The following is a 22,160-nucleotide window of genomic DNA, read 5'->3' as shown; positions in this document are numbered from 1 at the left end:
TAGAAGGAAATTAGATTAAATACCATAACGAGGTGTGAGAAGTGGGCAAAACTATTAAATTGTGTTTATCTATTATTTTTAATGTTTAAGACGTCGATTTGATGTTAATTCGAATCGACGTGTCTTCAGATACCGTATAGTTTGTAGTAACTCTGTAACTTAATTACCGTACAAGAATCCTCTCCACCCTGAGCATGTTCGGCGCATATTATACCATCAGTGATATCAGGTGCATTAGGAAATTTGGAATAAGCTATTTTGCATTCGGCGTTCTTAATCACTGGCATTTGTACTTCCATTAATGCATTACGTCGTGGTCGTCCTACGAAGAAAATAAGAAAGATATTTAAGACTGGAACTATTTAATTTTATTATAAAATTGATATCACTTACTATATCTTAATGCTCCCCATCCAGCAACAAGGGGGTTATAGCCGACGAAGTTGCTCTTTCGTAGGGGCTCTTTCGTACAAATGGGATATACGTACCCTGAAAAATAAAAAAATAAATGAAAATGCAGGAAACGAATGACCAAAAGTATGAGAAAGAATTATACACGCTTTATGACACAATATATGTGTACAGTAAGAAATTTCAGGATATGATACTTCAGTAATACTCAATAGCATATATATATATATATATATTTGAGGACTTACTCGAAAATGGCACCTCCTCCACCAATCTAAGAATGACAATATTATGATTGTGTATGTTTTCTATTCCATCCATATGTGCACAATGTGCTGCGGTCAAAACATGCCTAGCCGATATCAGGGAACCTCCGCACTTCCATAGTGGTTTGTCTGGGTTTCGGGGATTACGAAAACCTAATGCAGCGATCCATGGCCAAGCGCCTAAAATGCAATAGTCATAGTTGTGAATATACATAATTTTTTCTCACATAACGGGTAACAACGATTATTACCTATTCGATATTCGATCATACAGCAGACGATAAGTACATACGTACAAATACTCTGAAATAGAGATTTGATAAAGACAGAAATTAAATTTTTATTCCAGTGGAATACAAATTATTAAATAATTCTATATAATTTCTATTTGAACTATACTGAACTATAAAGTTCAAACGTGTAATTTCTGCCCTAACAGTTTTTGATCTCTATCCATATTATTACTCCTATATCAATTTTTTATTTCAAGCAAAAAGATACTCTTCCTAACATGAAGTAAAAGAAAGAAATAATTCAAGTTAATAAGTAAAGTTACTACCGATAAAATCATAGCATTATTATTTAGTCTAATTGAAATGTACATTGATGTGCTGTTTAATGCCTTTAAAGTTCATTCTTTGCAGTAAATGGCTTATTATTAATCGGAAAGAAAGACATAAAACGTACCAAGTTCAGCTGGTTTACCATCGACCACCCTGGTATGAGAGACGTTGCTAAAACCACAGTATGGTGGTCGCAAAGCCTTATACTTATACACAGTTTTTATTAAAATTTCTCTCTTCTCTTTGTTTGGATCGTTCGGACAGCAAACGATCGTAACATTGCCCTGGTATCTGCACACTGATCGTCTATAAAAATCGGTGGCTGTACGGTACTGTATCTGCCATATTTCTTGCAGAGGTTTACATTTTCTGTAGTCAAGGCACCTGCCTTCTTGATTGTCCGGTGTGGTACATTCTGGATCAAACAATTTTAAAACATTTATACAGTTCAAAGATGCGTAAGAAAGCGACACCGATTACTCAACTTTCGAAGTAAAAAGCCGATCAAGTCCACCGGATTGCCCTACAGACACGTATTAATCCGTAAGAGTGAGTCATCATGTTGATAATAATTATCTAAAGAAACTTTTCACGTGAAAATATAAAATTTTAATTGATTAGATATTGTGTTAGCCATACTTAAGAAAGAAAATGAAAATGAATGAAATGAAAGAAAAGGACTACCTTCAACCTCATTTTTTAAATAAACACTTTGTCAGTTTTTCGGTAAATAAATTCTTAGGAATTCAGGACAGTTTTTAGTGAATCATTTTGTTTCGACCGTTCGCGGAGAGACGCGATCGCGAGATAGCACGTCAACGAGAGTTGTAAGTTCCCATTACGATTAAATAATCGACGCCACGAACTGATCGATCCCCTTATTTCGATTATGATAATAAGGGTAGTTCAATGAAATTCCACAGAATTAACACAAATAAATTAATGTTTATTTCAACAACTTATTAACTAGAAAGATATAAATGGAACAAAAAAAATGTAACTGCGTTTTGGTTGATAAGTAATGCGCGACATACCACATGTGTTGACGGTTCGACTTCTCGAAAAGTTCTGAACGCCTTTCGATTTTTTTCGTTTTTTCTGGAAGGCGACCCCCACTACGTTCGGATCACGCCACATTCTTTTACTGCGAGGTAAAATACGGGCCACGAGTCGACGTTTCTGGAAGTCGCCCTGCTTAATGAACCATGTTTGTTTGCCGGGCAGACGCGACGATCCGTCTGCGACATTATAGTGCCGCGATCGATAGTTAAGAATATGACCTATTGTAAGCCGCATGGCGTAACATTCTCCCCCCGTTGAGAGGGTACCGATCAAACTAGCGAGGTGTGGTTGAAGTTCCCATCTTATTTCGTCTCGGTGGCTAGTTGTTCGGGTTTCTCGAGATCGGGTTGAATTGGCAGTGGGACAAGCCTTTTGACGCCCCGATCCAAAATGCTCTTTGCCGTCTGAACTGTAGCTGTCCGGATGACACCATCGGCGCCTGGTTGAACCTTGATAACTCGGCCCAGAGGCCAATGCATGGAGGGAACGTTGTCCTCTCTGAGGATGACGATTGTGCCCTTTTGGATGCTGTGTCCACCCTTGCTCCATTTATTGCGGTTGGTTAGCTCGTTCAAATACTCCTTATGCCAGCGGTTCCAAAAATGTTGTTTAAGCTGTTGGATATGCTGCCATTTGGAGAGTCGGTTCGATGGAATGTCTCTGAAATCTCGATCACGTAAGCACATTAATGAATCGCCAATGAGGAAATGTCCGGGAGTGAGGGCTAGGAGATCATTTGGATCGGTGGAGATAGGAGTTAGCGGGCGGGAATTGAGGACTGCTTCTATTTCTATGATAAGAGTATTACGGTGTTAAGCTCATATGTTTCTGTTTCTCCACTCGCGCTGCGCCATAATATCCTTTGATATTTCCGATCCTCTGGTCGTACGAGGAATTGCCGATACATTTTCTCGATGTCGCCAGTGAGTACGTACTGATGAGCGCGGAATCTAATTAATATACAAAATAAATTGTGAATTGATTCGAGAATATAGGATTTCCCCATTTTCATGATTATCGTGATTTTTGTATAAATATATTTTTTAAGATACTAATAATTAGGTACTTATAAATTAGTATTATCAATTATTTTGCATTTATAATTCCGCCTCTAGTATAAGTGTTAATTGAAAACTAACTTTATGTTTCAAAAAGTACTAGCAAAGTCGTTGAGTAACAAGCCACTGATGCTAACACAAATAGCATTGTCGTAATTAAATATTTCTAAATATTCATTTTTCATTTTGAACCTGTAGAAACAATTTATTATATATACTATTAGCTAAGTAATTGCATATTTAATTAAGTCGAAATATAAAACTTAGTTATTTTAATAATTTAAAAAATAAAAAACTGACAAACATTTCAATTTAATTTATGGTTGGAACAAAAGACAGTTATTCTTCATTAATTGAAATATTGCAATGCAGAGTACTTTCCAAAATACGCCGAGAGTATTCCTGATGGTGAAACGAGCGTTGCTTCATCGAACGCAGCTAAAGAAAACAACATCTATGTAGTTGGTGGTACGATGCCTGAAATAGAGGGCGCTAAATTGTACAATACCTGTACTATTTGGGGTCCCGATGGAACTTTGATAGCAAAACACCGAAAGGTAAGTAATATATTCCTTTATGGCTTTGAATTTGAAAATATTGGGGTGAAGAAAGTGACTCTATCTAGGAATAATTTAGGAATATACATATGTACATACGTATACTATAACCAATTCTATAATTTACGGTTTATAAAATACGTTATGATACGGGAAACGCCCATTTTTGTTGTAATGTGTTTGTTGTTGTATAAATTTTTCACATACTTAAAATATTATTATACTTATTTTTTCTCCTTTTTAAACATTATTAAATGATAAGATTTTTTAATAAAAGAAAGTGATAAAAACGCTGTCAGTTATTAAATAAAAAATAATTAAAGTTTAGGAGTTGGTAACTTTGATATTAAATTACAAAAGTTGCAGCAATAGAATTAGCGACCACATTTTTATGTTATTAGGTACATCTATTCGACATCGACATTCCTAATAAGATTACTTTTCGAGAGAGTGATTCACTCAGTCCTGGTAACTCCCTAACGACGTTCGATGTGAAGGGCTGCAAAATAGGTATTGGCATTTGCTATGATATTAGATTCGAGGAAATGGCACGCATTTATCGGAACAAAGGTACAGTAACTTAATCGATCAATACTTAACTAGCAAAAAATTAAATATCTTTCTTAAATATATTCTATATAAAATTAATATAATCTGTAACTCTGTATAAAAAGAAGCTTAATTTAAAAAACCAGTATATTTGCTGAAAATGAAACAAATAAAAGAATTAAAAGCACAATAAGAGGACTGTCCTCGCATATTCAGAAATGATGGAATGTGAACCGTGCAACTACGAAGTTAATTGGTATTCGGTGGCTTCATATTTCCTGCTTCTCTGGGTTAGGTTGCCAAATGCTGATATATCCAGCGGCATTCAATATGACCACTGGACCACTGCACTGGTCATTACTTCAGCGTTTCAGAGCGAATGATAATCAATTATACGTTGCCTGCATATCACCGGCTCGTGTTCCTTAAGCAAGTTACGTCGCATGGGGACATACACAGTTGACCAATCCCTGGGGAAAGATTCTTTACGATTTGGAAACTCAAGAGAATATGGCAGTCACCGATATCGGTAATTTACAGCTTAAAATTAAAAGCGAGAGATCCATGATGTAATTAATTTTTAGTCTCGTTAATTTATCGATTTAGCCATCTTCCTCTGTATTTGTTGAATTTATTAATAAGCATTACTTATTACTTCGTATGTTTCTTTTTTCTATCAGATCTAAAAGTTGTTGAGGAAGTAAGGGCTCAGATACCTACATTTTCTCAGAGACGTACAGATTTGTACGACACTGTCTGTAAGAAGGAGTAACTCTACACTAAAACAGAAAATGTTTTTTTATAATATTTCTACTACGATATCCTTTTTTTGTGAATTATTACTAATTTCTTATCATTTGTACTAAATGAATGACTCAATTAAGAAAACCAAAACGTTATAAATAATAATCTGTATATCTTGTGTATCAACATGTAATTGGATATTATAATAATATAGGAATGCTATAATAATATAGGATAATAATATAGGAGAATAGTAATATAGAAAAAAACTACATGCTTTTAAACACCTTTAATATCGATCACATAAATTGTTATAATTCACAATGATTACGCATACATAAAAGACCCCTTGATAGTAAAATTTACGATCAAAAGGCAATTACGTATCGTTTAACAACATTTAATTTATAACACCTTTTAAACATTTAGACAGATTAACACATAACACTTCTTATATATAAACATCAATTCGAAGTTATCAGCTTGGAGAAATTGGTCGATTAATACCTGTAGATTGTCTGTCTCGATGAAAGACTTAAAGAGAGCAAAAACATGATAATGCCGCTAATATAATATTCCTTCTTTCTTGTATCTGTCTGCCTCTCAGGTCGTTTTACTAATTACAATAAGTAATTTCGCCTTCTTTGCGCTCTCTTTTAACGCATTCGAGACCGAAAGAAATTCATATCAGTCAGTAGGCAAGGGTATAGTATACATATTTTATATATAACTTATGTAGTAATGTATATATCATGTTAATTTCATATTTTTTTCAATATAGAATTATTATATATATATATATATATGACTGTACATAATACATTATAGAATAACATAGTATATAATTTTATATTTTAAAAATATGAGGCATACTATTTAAGATTGTCATCGATTTAAAATCAAAGTATGAAAAGGATACCCTGGAGAGAGTAAAACACAGAATCATTCTAACTAAACATTCAGATCGTACCGACACCTAGGTATCGTCTTACAATTAAATCTCGGTCTCGAATGGATTAAAATGAAATACATACTTGCAGCTTCAACATCTTCAATATCGAGAAGATTCAAACTTTACAAATAAATGTAAATTGCGATGTAAAACAACGCGATGTAAAAAGGGAAAAAGGAGGAAAGAAGGAACAGGGAAGCAAAGAGAAGAAACGAATTTTTCATTTTCTCTTGCCAGGAATATAAGATGCTAAGTAATCTTCCTAAGTAATCTCCTCCAGCTTTTTCTAGTTTGATCAATAATTATTAGTACATGTTAGGAAAACAAATAGAATTTTTGTTCTCAAGCGAGGTATAATCTAAATTTTGTATGTACACAAAAATGTTAAATATCTGTAATAAACATGGTATAATCAATTTTTTTACATAAAATTATATTGTATAGGCTATTGTTATTTAAACATTTTAAATTGGATGAAGAAAAAAAATGACGCAAATAAAACGTAGGACATTTTAATTAAAGAGACTAATATAGAGATTTATCTACTTAACTGTGATTAAATCATCTCCACTTAACGCTCTACCTCTTCTATTAATTATGCTTCGTTAAACTATGATTACAGAGGATGGGTTTTTTGATAAAATGACATTCTGACAAATATATATAGATCGATATATATAGATATAGATAGACAAATATATAGATTCTTACAACAGTAGTTATGAATGAACAGTAGTTATTGTATCAATTCCGTTCTTCAGAAGCTTCATTTGTGAAAAGACAATTCGCCAGAATATGGATTCACTGTAGTTATAGCTATAGGATTTCAATCTAGTTGACAGACTTGCTTTACGTAGAGAATATCTGTCTCTTGTTCTACCTTATCGCGATTCTCTCCTCATCTTATACGCTTTGTCGAGCAAAGTAATATTGGCATATATCTCGGCTCTGGTTACAATCATTAGTTTCCGCCTAAACGGTTAGAATCACATAGCTCGCGCTCTACTCTCGTTTATTCAACATTCAGGCCATATGGTCGCATGCGACGAGTTTTATGTTAATTCCGACCGATTACAATACCTTTCTTTCGTTTACAAGGAACGACGAGACTGGCAGTTGCGTGATTTCCAATGCAAAGGCCGCGATATCTGCACGATAACCTAACCTCAACCGATTTTGTTGTACTATTCTTACGTGGACTTCGTTTGTACCACTTTCGTAACAAAAATAGAATACGTAGAACACAGCATTCCGTTATGCGATATTGTCGATTCCTAACATCCGAAAAATCAGAGATAATTATTTCCCTACAGTTGTACATTTGTGTGAAAAATTACGAACGTAAAGTTGTTTGGTGCATGCACAGTCCTCCCCTCCGCTGCATTTGCGTGGACATGCTAGAAAGATTCACTTTTCCACGGTGAAACTGTATGTATTATAATTTCATTTTTACAAAGGTCGAACATCCTACTATGCATAAATTTAATATTAATATAAGCAGGTTTCGTGTTAAGTATTACATCTGACGTATAAGCACACGTGTGTACGAGCCTTGGTTTTAAATGTCTTATAGTAGACACCGAAAAGATTATTCAGTTGGATATCTGACTCAATATCAATATTTTACTAGGAGATAACATGTTAAGAACACGTTGGTGGATGGCATGGGAGATGATGAATGAAGACATACTTCTGTGAGATACATAAAATAGTAGTCAGAACGTATTTTGGCGCTTGGGGACAGCAACAGCTTTTTTTTTTTTTATTTATTTGTTGGAATTACAATCAATTCTCGCGTTGAGAATTTTCAGTAATTTTTCTGGCGTGGCGCAGTGACATGGCTGTTTATTTACAATAAGTTAATACTTATTATAGATAGGTATAATTTATAAGTATTATAAGTAAGTGCATTAGCTTAATTTGGATAATTAAATGAATCTAACGTTTAGGTCTAGCGGGTAGTGCCTCTTCAGCCTGCGAATCTGGTCCGTCGTATCGAGTAGTCCAGTGATTAGGGGGTTTCGGTGTTTCTTGACTCTTTTGCTATATCTGTCGCTATATTTTGCTATTTCCTCTTTGACTGTAGGTATCTTGAGGTCGCGATGGATGGTTTCGTTGGTAACATACCAAGGTGCGTCTGTTCGTAACAACATCGAAGTAGTCAATAAGTTTGAAGAGTATAATTAAGGAAGCTATGAAGCAAGAGGTTAAGAACAAATTCTGAAAGAGGTTATGTACAACTCAGTAGTACTGCTTTACATTACTTTGCGAATTACTTTTCAAGCATAAAAATAGTTTAACAGCCACTTATAGTTACTTCCTTACCATTACATTCATTAAATTCGTTTGATTTTGTAAACTAAATAACCACGCTGACCAGTCTCTTATTTAAAATAGAATTATTTTGTCATATATCCAACAGTTTACTTTCTCTTCGTAAATATTATTAATAATTTTATCAATTTCGTATACTTCCATCCTTCGTATAAGTGACAATAAATCAGAAGAGCTTCATAGCAATATTGAACAACATACAGTCAACTACAGCACCATTAGATACATCCACCATACAGTCAACTACAACACCATTAGATAACAGCAATACAATAGATTATTATTTTCTACGTGTCATTGATTCATCATCATCATTTTCCATTTTTTTAGCATATGTAAAAACGTATCTGACGTAATCTTACCTCGCTCTTTGAGTACAAAAATCCATTCAAATGAAACAAAGGGAAAAGAAATAAGAAAACAAACACTCACATACGAATCTTCATTACATAACTGTATGTACTCCTCGAGGTATAATTACTCAGACACGTTACAGCGTACCTTCTTCGTTCCCTGATGGCTGATGTTGATCGTTGACGTTTATAGTGAAAGAATTTCGTCAACGGCGCCATCTGGATCCCTGTTGAAAAATTAAACTAGCCGCAACAGCACCATTAAGCTCATCACCCAGAGTAGCTTTTGTTGCTGAGTCGTGGAGGAATTATTATCATCAACGACATAAACTTTACCAGTTCCGGTAATGTTCTTCATGTGATCCAGGCATTCGAACTCGCAACATCGCTTTCCAAGACGAAATTTTTTGCATGTCTGTAGTAAAAAGAAATCGAATCTGGTCCGTCGTATCGAGTAGTCCAGTGATTAGGGGGTTTCGGTGTTTGTTGACTCTTTTGCTATATCTGTCGCTATATTTTGCTATTTCCTCTTTGACTGTAGGTATCTTGAGGTCGCGATGGATGGTTTCGTTGGTAACATACCAAGGTGCGTCTATTAAGGCTCTTAGCGTTTTCGATTGGAATCGTTGTAGTATTTCGATGTTGGAGTTACTTGGACAGCAACAGCTGGTGATACTGTCATACACCTCCATTTATAAACTTTCGAAAATCGATGTGACCTTCAAACTTTAGTGTATTCTGTTTCACAGCACAAAATGTTTCCGAAACGTACGTTTATTGTTACAATAAACTTGACTAGTGGCTCTGAAATACTATCCTTGAAAAAACAATGGGGAAATTGGAGCAAAAGCAGAAGGAAATAAACAAAGACCTTGTTGGTTCGTAAAAATAAAATATGCTACAGGAAAAACTTTTTCCAACGGATTGAGATGCGACAAGCTTTAAAAGCTATGACGCGAATCGAGCGTTTGTCTACAAGAGCGCATTTTCGGTGGATATATATGTCGGAATGACATTGGGGATAGGGTTGTCGGTGTTTGAGGAGTCTTCATTGAAGGTAGCCATCGTTGCGGTGTAACGAAGATACGATTTATTGACACAGGTATGAATAACACAGGTTTGACAATCTACCACGGCGGTGAGACGTCCGCGACACTAGTGACAATGGTCTCCGGTTCGATAACGAATCCGCGGCCAACGGGATGACAGATGGGCGTTCTCGCTGAATCTAAGTCTGATTCGTAAAAATAATTGCTGAGCGTAAAGACGTTACTCTTTGGTCGACGGGAGCGCGTAAAAGAATGCCCGTCCCGTCCCGATGATGCCACAGAGGAAAACTATAATGGGGTGTGTCTAAGGACACGAGATCATCGGATTCGTCGAGGAAAGCCTTCGTTTAGGAAGTAAGGGAAATTGACGTTGCTGCTAATTGGTCAATCTCCATATCGGTGGTTAGAAAAAGATGGTAGCCGCCCTCGAGGGAAAGTTGCTAGTGGGAGACGCCGCTCGTTGAAAAATATGTCTCCCCTATCTTCCCGTAGTTGGGACAAAGACTGTTTGTCTGTTTGAAGGACTTTAGTTAACTAAACCTTAAGATTTATAACGGGCCCTCGGGCTAGCCGAACATGTACTGCGGAGACGCATCGACATCTGGCAATCATCTTACTCGAAGAATAGGGTCTGCGTGTGGCGAGCCACGGGACAGAAACCGTGGGAATGTTTACTGTCGCGTGTCGCCACGAATATTTCTTTTAAGGAGAACTATAGAATTACTCCATACCTTTGTTAGGCAAAGCGTTCATCCCTTGACCGCGGCTACGTTGGGCGACAGACTGTCACCTCGAGCCAAAGCTCACCGTCACTAATCTCGAACAATTACAATCGGATTGAATAACTACAATAGTTTAGTTACAGTTATAGTAGACTTTAGATTGCAATGTTGCGGGGCTATCCAAAGGTTCCGGTGTCCTTTCATCTCCGACATATAGATATACATGTATATGTGACGAAATATACTAAAGCAATATTGACCCTTTGTCGCTGAAAGTATCAAACTACAAAACTTCCTTTCAAATTTTCAGAATAAGGAAATCAGGATCATGATAAATAATTGGAACATAATTAAAAATAATATATCTTCTCTATAAGATAATGAATACATTGGTTCATTTAATTTTTATGGATATTCAAACGCTTCTGTGAAATAAAACGTCAAGATTATAGAGTATAAAATTCATAGCTATGAAATAACTAAAACTCTGATGTATTATTAAAAATATACGTTAGGTTGTATGTAGTGATACATACAAAGATTACATGTACAAACCCATAATTAACACAATGCTACCGCAACCATTCTGCAATCTACCTTGCCCAAAACACTCTTCCAGTCACCTCCAAACTCTTCAATTCTCTCCACCTAACCACCCACAAACCATTCACAAACATGCAATTCCCGACAAAAGAAGAACTTATCGTCAGTTGTCCTTAACATCTCGTTCATTCATTTGGTCCCTATCCCCCTATTTCCTCCCACTGCGATGATCGCACTACATTTTTCCACGTCTCTATTCTATTCTCTGGATGATCTGAATTCTCGAGCAGTCGAGTGACGATTGATCTGTACAATTGATCGATTTCTTTTTACTACAGACATGCAAGAAATTCCGTGTTGGAGAGCGATGTTGCGAGTTCGAATGCCTGGACCACATGAAGAACATTACCGGAACTGGTAAAGTTTATGTCGTTGATGATAATAATTCCTCCACGACTCAGCAACAAAAGCTACTCTGGGTGATGAGCTTAATGGTGCTGTTGCGGCTATTTTAATTTTTCAACAAGGATCCAGATGGCGCCGTTGACGAAATTCTTTCATTATAAACGTCAACGATCAACATCAGCCATCAGGGAACGAAGAAGGTACGCTGTAACGTGTCTGAGTAATTATACCTCGAGGAGTACATACAGTTATGTAATGAAGATTCATATGTGAGTGTTTGTTTTCTTATTTCTTTTCCCTTTGTTTCATTTGAATGGATTTTTTTACTCAAAGAGCGAGGTAAGATTACGTCAGATACGTTTTTACATATGCTAAAAAAATGGAAAATGATGATGATGAATCAATGACACGTAGAAAATTATAATCTATTGTATTGCTGTTATCTAATGGTGTTGTAGTTGACTGTATGGTGGATGTATCTAATGGTGTTGTAGTTGACTGTATGTTGTTCAATATTGCTATGAAACTCTTCTGATTCATTGTCACTTATACGAAGGATGGAAGTATGCGAATTGGGAGAAGTCAGGTTGAGAGATGCAAGATTTATACGCTCGTTCTGTCAGTTATCCCAGTGTCTGTTACGCGATAGAAAATGAACGAACTGAATAATAAATGCATTATCGGCATGAAGATTGCTTGATGTAGGCCACCGCTTTTTTTCTATCCTTCCGATACCATTTTTCTTTTTTTTCTTTTTTTGCGAAACACTTTGCTAGTCGTGAGAAGCAGCAATTCCCTTCTGCGAATCAATTACGGTTCACGAGAAATTGTATTATAGCCTGGAACGTATTCAAATTATCTTCAATTATTCTCGGCTGTTTCCATTTCCATTCGTCTCTTACGTAAGTACTCGTTTGATGTACGTACATAGTGAGACAATAATCGTTAACACCTTTAATGTCTTCAGTATTATAGAATAAGACGCGAAAATACGTTGAAACCTGACTTTTAGATTCGCGAGACTCTATAAGGCTTCGAAAGTCTCTTGTTTCAGGCCGAATAAAAAATTGTAGATGAAGAATTACATTGCGAGGTCTGTTAAGGAAAATTTTAAATCGTATCGTTGTAATAGGATTATTTCAGAGAGGGAAATTACGTGTTGCGTGCGAAGCCACGAGCTTTCTTTCAGGCTAATATACATAATTGTCCTATCGAACTTTCCATCTAAACCGTTGCGCTCACACGTGGATTTTGCATTTCAATTTTCTTACTTACAGTCCAGTCCAGTGAGACCAAGTTAAATTTTTCAGCCCTCCGAGGTAGAATATGTTTTATAGAGAGACGTACAACGCCATGAAGGGGAGACAGATCAATAAATTGGGTTATCTTTAAATTACTGACAATCATTTCATCGACGCGGTTTCACCGACACCGAGTCCCCCAGCAACGTCTGTCAAAGCTTATTTACCGATACACTGAAATCAACCACAATCATTTTACCGACCTCTTCCTTTGCTGACAGTTATTATACTCGCTGTCATATGTTATCGTTGATTATACATCTTTATTTACAAATTCGTTCCTGTGTATAACGAAACAAAGGAAGAAACGAAAATGATACGTTTCATGACGCATTGTTAAATTATTAATTAACGAGAGTTACATATCTACATGAATGCTTTGAAATGTCAGTTATAATTCATGAAAATGGATACAAGCCATTTTACTATACATAAATAGAATTATAAAGACATGTTACGTACTAATGCTTTTACGAAATATATTTCTGTATACGTTTGACGTTTCTGTATTATTCCTTATGTGCTTTCTGCTCTTGTGTTTAGCTCGTCGGAAGTAAAAATACGTTAAGCGAATCAGCTAATCTATTCGAGCGTTTCAACGGCTCAGTCTTCTCTTATGCAACTACCAAAAGAGAAGATAAGTCTTTGGTTATACAACATTTCATAACGTCCAAAGTAACGGGGCACTAATTAGTTGCAACTTTAAGACAGACCAGATATCAGTCATCGTCCGTAAATACATTTATTACGATCGTTTAAAGTTTAAAGAAACACCGTTATAAAGTCGTAATACGAGACAAAGCGAAGAGAAAGTAAACTGTTGGATATATGACAAAATAATTCTATTTTAAATAAGAGACTGGTCAGCGTGGTTATTTTGTTTACAAAATCAAACGAATTTAATGAATGTAATGGTAAGGAAGTAACTATAAGTGGCTGTTAAACTATTTTTATGCTTGAAAAGTAATTCGCAAAGTAATGTAAAGCAGTACTACTGAGTTGTACATAACCTCTTTCAGAATTTGTTCTTAACCTCTTGCTTCATAACTTCCTTAATTATACTCTTCAAACTTATTGACTACTTCGATGTTGTTACGAACAGAAACTGATAAAATATTAATCTTAAATATATATATATATATATATATATATATATATATATATATATATATATATATATATATATATATATATATATATATATATATATATATATATACACACACATATATATATATGTATATATATATGTACTACTTACTCAAACTATGGATCACATAACCTATACAAAAAAAAAAAAAAAAAAATTATTGTACACTATAAAGCAAGAGGTTAAATCTTTAATCTGTTAAGAATTAAATTTTTTATTGTAACTGCGAAAATTATAAAAGTACCAAGCGAAGCAAGTACGGAATATATGCGGAATATGAATCGCTCAACGAACCAAAGAGCGGCACAGTGACAAAATTAGTAAAGTAAAGACCACAAATATTACAACATTATATTCTACCACAAAATAATTCTCTATACAAAAAAGGTACACAACGAATCGATTTTTCACAACGATAAGAGTCAACAGAACCAATCAAGACCAGGCGAGACTCTCATAAGACAACGATATCAGAGGGATCAAATCAGCGACTTCAATCTATGTTACAGAGTATAGTTATCAAGAAAAATTGCTCTTTTCATGAAAAGTATGGTAATGATACTCTTATAATACATTGTATATCTGGCAGTCGGGTGTGCCCGTGGCCATCGGAAATGTAAAGACGACGCTTTTAGAAAGTGATAGCGCCATCGCGTATTAAAAACGCGTTAGAAGAAGGACGGTTTCGCTATCCAAGGCGAATCGAAAAGTGTGCGTGTTGCGAGAATCAGAGTTGATCGAGACGTCGAAGCATAGAGTCGTTAGAATTGAGTTGCGAGTGTTGTCGAGTGTTAGAGTTGCTAGTGAGAGAGAGAGAGAGAGAGAGAGAGAGAGAGAGTTACCAAATAGTTGTCAAGTTATTTGTTGTAAATACGAGCGTTGCATTTAGTTTTCCTGTTAATCAAACATCGTTTCTCTGTCTAACTAATATCTGTATTTTCAATCCATTATTAATATATTCCGATATTACAAGTGGGGGCTCGTCCGGGATTGAATAAGACAGAGAAACGATACGATTTAACGGAGCTATTTCTGCGGGAGTAGAAAAGAATAGAATAAAATGGCAAACGTTGAAGACGAACGATTGTCGGGTGAAGAGGATTTGACGCTGGAGGAGCTGAGGAGTAAGCTCGCACAGATGAATCTGCCTATATCCGGTGCGAGATCAGTGCTGGTTGCCAGGTTGAACAGAGCGTGCAAACCTGGTCGATCTACTCCTAAGGATTCGAAGCGTGGCGAAGAACCAACAAACCAGCGAGATCTAAGAAGCAAGCAGAGAGCCGAACGCAGTCAAGAGGGAGAGGAAGACCTCGAGAAGCTGAGGACGAAAGAGCTGAGAGCGCGTCTCGTTAGCTTGGGGTTGAAGGTAACGGGAAGAAAATCCGAACTACGCGCGCGGCTACAGGCGGCCCTAGAAGGAGACGATGTATCGTCGGAAGAAGAGAGCTCCGACGAAAGTGAAGGCGAGGACGATAAACAAGGCGCGCGAGAATACAGGAGAGGCACGCGAGCGGTGTATCAGGACCGCGATGAGTAGCAGCAGAAGGTATGCGTCGGTTCGATGTTGAGTCTTAAAGACGTGGAAGACTCATTAGAGAAATTCAGCGGGGATGATCTGCTGAGGGTAAATCAGTGGGTGGAAGACTTCGAGGAAATGGCAGAAGTGTGGGGTTGGTCAGACGCCCACATGGTGGCCTATGCTAAGAAATTACTCGCAGGCTCCGCTGAGGCCTTCGTACGACAAAAACGATGCGCGAAGTCCTGGGCAAAGCTAAAAAAGGCGTTGAGGAATGAGTTTGAAAATGTAGTAAGCGACCAACAGATACATGGCGAGTTATCCCATAGAAAGAAGAAAGCAGATGAGAGTCTGCAACAATATATGTATCACATGTGCGGGATTGCAAAACAAGGAAGGGTTGATACGCAATCCTTGATAGACTACATTATTCAAGGCATTCCCGACGAGGTCGCGAACAAGACTGTGCTATACGGAGCCAGGAATATCGAGCAATTAAAAGAGCGTTTCAGGCGCTACGAAGCGATAAAAAGAGATATGGAGATGAGGACGAAATTTGAGGAGCCGAAGAGTAACAGGGTAAAGCCGGTGGCGAAGCTGTCCGAAACCGAGAGGAACAAGGAACCCGGTCGATCTGGAGATGCGAGGAAGACGCGATGCTACAATTGCTTCAAATGTAGGGAGTACGGACACATCGCATCAAGTTGCGACAATTTGGGTGAGCCCTCAAAAAAAGTTTACAGCGTGTTTCGGTCGTTACAAACAAGGCGTGGTAAGGATGTTAAGATGGAAAATTTCAAATTGAGCGCGTTGATAGACACCGGTAGTGAGCTGACTCTAATGCGAGCAGATCAGCATGTGAAAATCGGAGCGCCCAGATTAAGTCGGGAAATCGTTGGATTTGGCGGTGTCGGTTCCGGAAGGAATTTTACGCTCGGGAAATTTTCCACGAACATTATTATAGACAATGAGTCGTACTGTATAACCATACACGTAGTTCCAGACACAGTGATGCAACATTCGCTTATTATTGGCGCAGACTTTTTGGACACTGTTGAAATAAGTATAAAAGGGGGAGAATCTTTTATTAGTAGAATAAAGGACGAAAATCCCGATGAGTGTCCGGAAGTCCTCAAGATAGATGTAGAGACACAGGCGAGTGAGATAGATTTGTCACACGTTAAGGACATGCAACATAGGCTAAAAAGAGATTTGAAGAGAACCAAAGCATTGCTAAGAGACGCTCAAACGATGCTGGAGAGATCGAAAGGTGACTCGACGGGTAAAGCAGCTTTACGACAGCTGAAGAACCAGTTAGAAGATGCAGAATGCGCTAGAGCAGTTGCAGTTAAAGCGAAACAGGCACTGGAGCAAGAACCGAATGAGACGCAGGCTTCGTTGCAGGAAGTACTGCGGCAACGTTCCGAAGCAGAAGATCGTGTTAATGTAGCTAGTCGCGAACGAACTGAGCTACTGTCGCAATTGGAAGAAAATAAAGAAGAGTTAGCAGAAGTTTTGAAGAAGTATCGGGCAGCTGTGCAGCAAGTGTCGGAGGAACGGAGAATAGTGGCAAGACACGTGGTGATTGGTAAAGTGGACCACGAGATGGTGTCCTCGTCGGATTCTTGCGGCCAGCAGGAGGACTTAGCGAACATCACGAGGAGGAAGAATCTGGCTAAACAACAGCAACAGGATGTTGTTGATGATATTTGCGAATTTACTGAGAAGGATAGCGTTGCGGATGTGAGGGTTGTTTCAAGTTTTCGGATAGACTCGAAGAGAGTGAATGCAAGGCGAACGAAAAGACAAGGGAAGTCGCACGTGCGGAATCCCTCCAATAATATCGATATACAGAGGATGTGGATGACGAGGACGACGATGGGATTGTCGAGGACACGATGAACGTGAAGACCTTCGAAAAAGAAGAGATCATAGTCTCGGTAGATGGTAAGTTGTTAACGTCTTCCATGTACGAACCGAGCCTACGAAAATGTCACGATGCTGCCACGACGATCAAAGCCCCTGACAAGAGTGAAATGGGTAAACAAACAACGGAGAGGAAGATAGAGGAAGAGCGAAAGAGGAGCAGTAGCATCGAGGACGAACAGGCCGCGGTGTTCCAAGAGGAACGAGATCAGCTGCGTGCGGACGCAAAGAGACGGATTGAGGAGATCCAAATCCGAAACAAGCGGGCGTATAACAGGAGACGCAAGAAGGCGACAGCATACAGGACGGGAGATCTAGTGGCAATCGAGAGGATGCAGAGGGGTCCCGGGCTAAAGCTGCATCCGAAGTTTCTTGGACCGTATCGGGTGATAAAAGTCCTGCGAAATGACCGATGCATAGTGCAGCGAGAGGGGGAGCACGAAGGGCCACGTACAACTTCCACGGCAGCCGATCACATGAAATGGTGGAATGCTGACGATAGTGATGTAAGTGCGAGCGGCGATGATGAGCACATCTGAGGGCAGATGTGATTGTCAGGAAAGGCCGATTGTAATATCGTAGAATAGCTTTGATTGGAGATCGGCTGAAAATAGAAAAACCGTGTACGTCGTGTTTCTGTGGTTCGTTTACATTTAAGAGTGCCTACGTGACTAAAGGCACGTAGTTGGTAGTTCTTACATAGGTATGAGGGAAACAATAGACAACGTTAGAAGAAGGACGGTTTCGCTATTCAAGGCGAATCGAAAAGTGTGCGTGTTGCGAGAATCAGAGTTGATCGAGACGTCGAAGCATAGAGTCGTTAGAATTGAGTTGCGAGTGTTGTCGAGTGTTAGAGTTGCTAGTGAGAGAGAGAGAGAGAGAGAGAGAGAGAGAGAGAGAGAGAGAGAGAGTTACCAAATAGTTGTCAAGTTATTTGTTGTAAATACGAGCGTTGCATTTAGTTTTCCTGTTAATCAAACATCGTTTCTCTGTCTAACTAATATCTGTATTTTCAATCCATTATTAATAAATTATAATTAATCGAACAAAATTACACCTTTAATATATTCCGATATTACATTACCGTGATGTAATATTTATCATGCTTATTTTGTACGTAAAACGAATCGTTGGAATATTCCCGAAGCTAACGAAGCATTTCCCAAAAGTTAAACCGAAGAGATTAACGCGAATAGTTAAGTGAAATTTTTCCATTAACTTGCTGACCAACCGGCAAATAAAAAATCATAAAAATTGTTTCAATGTGTTGAGGTCACGCATAACTTCTTTTTTCATTGACGATTACCAAACAGGTAAAATTTCGAAATTGTACGAAGGCCACGTGACCAGATCGTATTGGAATTTGAAGTGCATGGAAAAAGACAACTCGAAGTACAAACCTTGAGCTGTACTACTCGAAGTACAAACGTGAACTAATGGATGCAGAAAAGCAATTAACGCCAAACATCCGAACAGCATCTTGGAGCCCGTCATTGTTCTGAAATAAAAGAAGTGACGAATTAAAAAGACGCAGGACTAATAATAATAAAGGAAACTTAGTTCGTATTATAAATTGAATTTACATCAGAAAAGAAGCACGATCAAGCGAAACAGATCGTAGAAATGACAAATATCATCGATATACGTTTCAGTGTAATTTCACTTTTGAAAATTATTTAGTTTAATACGATCGTATTCATCGCTCCGAAACTTTCATTGTGCTGCAATTTGTGCTGCGTCTTTTTAATTTCTCTATCTTTCTGTGTTTTCGGAAAAATTACTTGAAAGATTAAGAATTGCTTGCCTTATTTTATTTTCGATTAGTTAGGATTTGATTATTCCAGGTAAGGTTTATTATTTATAACAGGTTTTATCACTTGTTTATTATTTAGGAGTTTGTTATTTTAGGATTAGTACCTTTTAGGATTTCTTATCCTTCGAGTTTCTGTTTCAGATATCTAGGTCTATTTCAAGATGTTTTATTACATTAGGATTATTTATTCGATTAAGATAATTTAAGAGTTTCACAATGTACAAAGAAATAATCGCGTGAAATTTAGATTTATGCTTTAAACGTATTAAACACGCGGTAATTTCAATGTCTATAGCCTCGAACGTGTTCTGATTAGTTGTGTCATTGTCTGTGACATTGAAATCACAAAAATCCATTGCAAGTGTGCTGTCATGCAATGTGGATGTAATTGGGTTTTTTGGGGTTAGGTTGGGGTTAGGTTGTATCATCTGATTTGTACAGTACTATTTTAACGCAAGGACAGGAAAGTTATTATATATTTCCCGTCCATTATTTGAATCGTTGTGAAGTGTAACGAATTATATTCGATTCGAGGAGATGTTAATGAATTACCCATTTCATATGTAATTACATGGAAATAAAAATCATTGCAAAAGTAATTGATCTAATGACAACGGAATTTCCAATATTTTTTTGTTTCGTCACCTCTTTTTCGTAATATATCTTTTATAGGTACGTGATTTATTAATCGTTCGAATGGAAATAATTATTCGTATAATATTCAAACGATTCTAGCCATAAAATAAATTAAAACGATACCTGTCAATGATATGCAATCTGCGTATGACGTCAACCTCGATCTATGCTTATACAAGAAATTTTATCAATCAATGACTAGATATACAATAATCAAATATTATAAAATTTCCTGAAAACCTTTAGGTGTTAATATCTTTAATATTTGCAAGTTATTGTTTAGCGCTAATTAGTTAGAATGTAACAAGTGGTGTACCAGAATTGAGATAATTAAGCCACACGAACAATCTTATTTAGATCTTTTTAATTTTTTAATTCTCTTTTGCTCTAATACTTCGTAAAATTAATCTTCATTAGCTACTACACTTCATAGAATAACAAGAGATAATTTTTCTTATATAACGTTTCATTCATAAAATCTATCATTAAAGTATATCTTCATAAAAATATCATTCCATACTAACGGTATATTTGGTGTCATACGAGATAACAGTTACCAGTGATGACATATGTAACTTTATAAAGATATCTCGTTTTATTATATATTAAAAGAATGTACTCATTGCTGCTATATTTCAGATGAAAAAAAGGCGGCAACGATTTTACAGTAAAATCGTTCGTTTACAACTGATTCATTTACATTTCATGATAATACTGTGCATTCTGAATATGCTATGATTTGGTTTAAAATAATAAATAGTCCATTCTTGCATACTATTGCTCCAGCTTTACTTGTATTTTCGATATTGGTATAAATAGAAAGACAATTAATGTCGTTCGAGTCTATTTTCGGATCATTTATATTACGTTTAATCCATATAGTTATCATATGAGACATAGTATCGTAAAATTTGGAAGAATAAAACGTTCGTACAGGAAGTACATTTTATAAGAACTCCAACAAATCTGCGTGTGCACCTAAAATACAAACTGATAGTGATAGTGATTGTTCATAAGTTTATATACATTATCTAATGTCAATCGAAGGTATCAATTCTTTTTCTCCATAAGAGTACTTTTTCATTTATATGTGTTCAAAAATACATGTGTTCAACCGTGAAGCATATGTCACCTACAACGAAAAAGAGTTTTCCTATACTTAATATTTCCTTTATATACCTATGAAAGTCTATTCTTCGCGTAGTATGAAATTATGAATAAATCTGGAATATTGTTCAATCTGAAAAGAAAAATAACTTATTGACATCATTCATTGATACGAGATTCAGAATGTTTGTTTTGTCTTGCAGAAAAAGAAGGCAGCCCTCCCTTTCTTTTAATGTGAAATAGAAAGCGAAAATTTGAAAACAGATTTTTTGGAAATTTACTTGCAAATATCGTTTTCAATATCGTGATTTTCTTCCCAATGGTACTGTACTTTCAAATTTTCCAGTATCCCTCTAAAAACAAAAAGTCGAACCTCGTTATTGTTAACGTAGGCATTACAAGGAAGCGAAGTATTAGAAAGCAGCTCCTTTTTATTATGGATTTCTCTATAATCATGTAAATAAGAAATTCCGGAAATTTTTTCCTCAAGAATTTAATTCTTGTGTTTTGATTGATAATTATTACACTGCATACTAACTTTTCGCATACTGTTCGCGTCTAACAGTTTCCTAATAATAACTACTTCAAAATTACATATGTTCTTGCACGAATTCAAAAGTACGTATGATACAATTACAATTGATTCTAAAATAATAATTATTTAAAGATATTAAGATACTAATTAAACGTTTCACTGTATTTCAAAATCTGGAACAACAAATTTTTATTTATAAAAAATGAAACTGTCTTTATATATTCTTTGTCATGATGCTATTTCTTATTACCGTGTCGACATTTTTTAAAATTCATTTTGTTATCTCTACGCAATAGGAAAATTCATATACTGCTTAATATTTTTTGCATATTATCCATCCACCGCATGATATCTTCTGAAAAATCAAAATATTAATGTTATATTATTACAATGCTTCTTAAATATCAATTTTTGACAAATTTGAAATCCAATATATTTTGCACAATTATTATTTATCAAAAAATTCCAAGTTAGTAACTTTCTTTTCAAATGGCAAATAACATATACTTTGACTTACCTGTAAGTTTTTGTTCCTAATCATCATTTCCTCTTATAGAACATCATTATTGTTCTTATAATTACTACCAGTGTCATAGATATTGTAGTGG

General features: G+C 36.3%; 1 protein-coding gene across 6 annotated transcripts in view; it reads right to left on the bottom strand.

Annotated features, from left to right (window-relative positions):
- The window catches only part of LOC126876350 (venom serine protease Bi-VSP-like), a 29,549-nt gene that overhangs the window by 2,239 nt on the left and 5,150 nt on the right, over window positions 1–22,160 (bottom strand). For 2 of the 6 annotated variants that reach the window (XM_050639197.1, XM_050639201.1), the window contains exons 2-4: window positions 660–857; window positions 394–489; window positions 168–322 (exon numbers count right to left, since the gene is read on the bottom strand). The exons of 2 other annotated variants lie outside the window; for them this stretch is intronic. In XM_050639197.1, coding sequence (XP_050495154.1) covers window positions 168–322; window positions 394–489; window positions 660–857 — 449 coding nt within the window. Of the gene's footprint in view, window positions 1–167; window positions 323–393; window positions 490–659; window positions 858–928; window positions 1,764–2,274; window positions 2,380–22,160 lie in introns of those variants that run through there. 2 more of the 6 variants (XM_050639199.1, XM_050639196.1) reach the window with 2 other exon arrangements.

This window comes from Bombus huntii, unplaced genomic scaffold (genome assembly GCF_024542735.1).
Source record: "Bombus huntii isolate Logan2020A unplaced genomic scaffold, iyBomHunt1.1 ctg00000072.1, whole genome shotgun sequence".
In the NCBI taxonomy this organism is placed as follows: domain Eukaryota; kingdom Metazoa; phylum Arthropoda; class Insecta; order Hymenoptera; family Apidae; genus Bombus; species Bombus huntii.
This window is presented reverse-complemented; position numbering and strand designations above follow the sequence as displayed.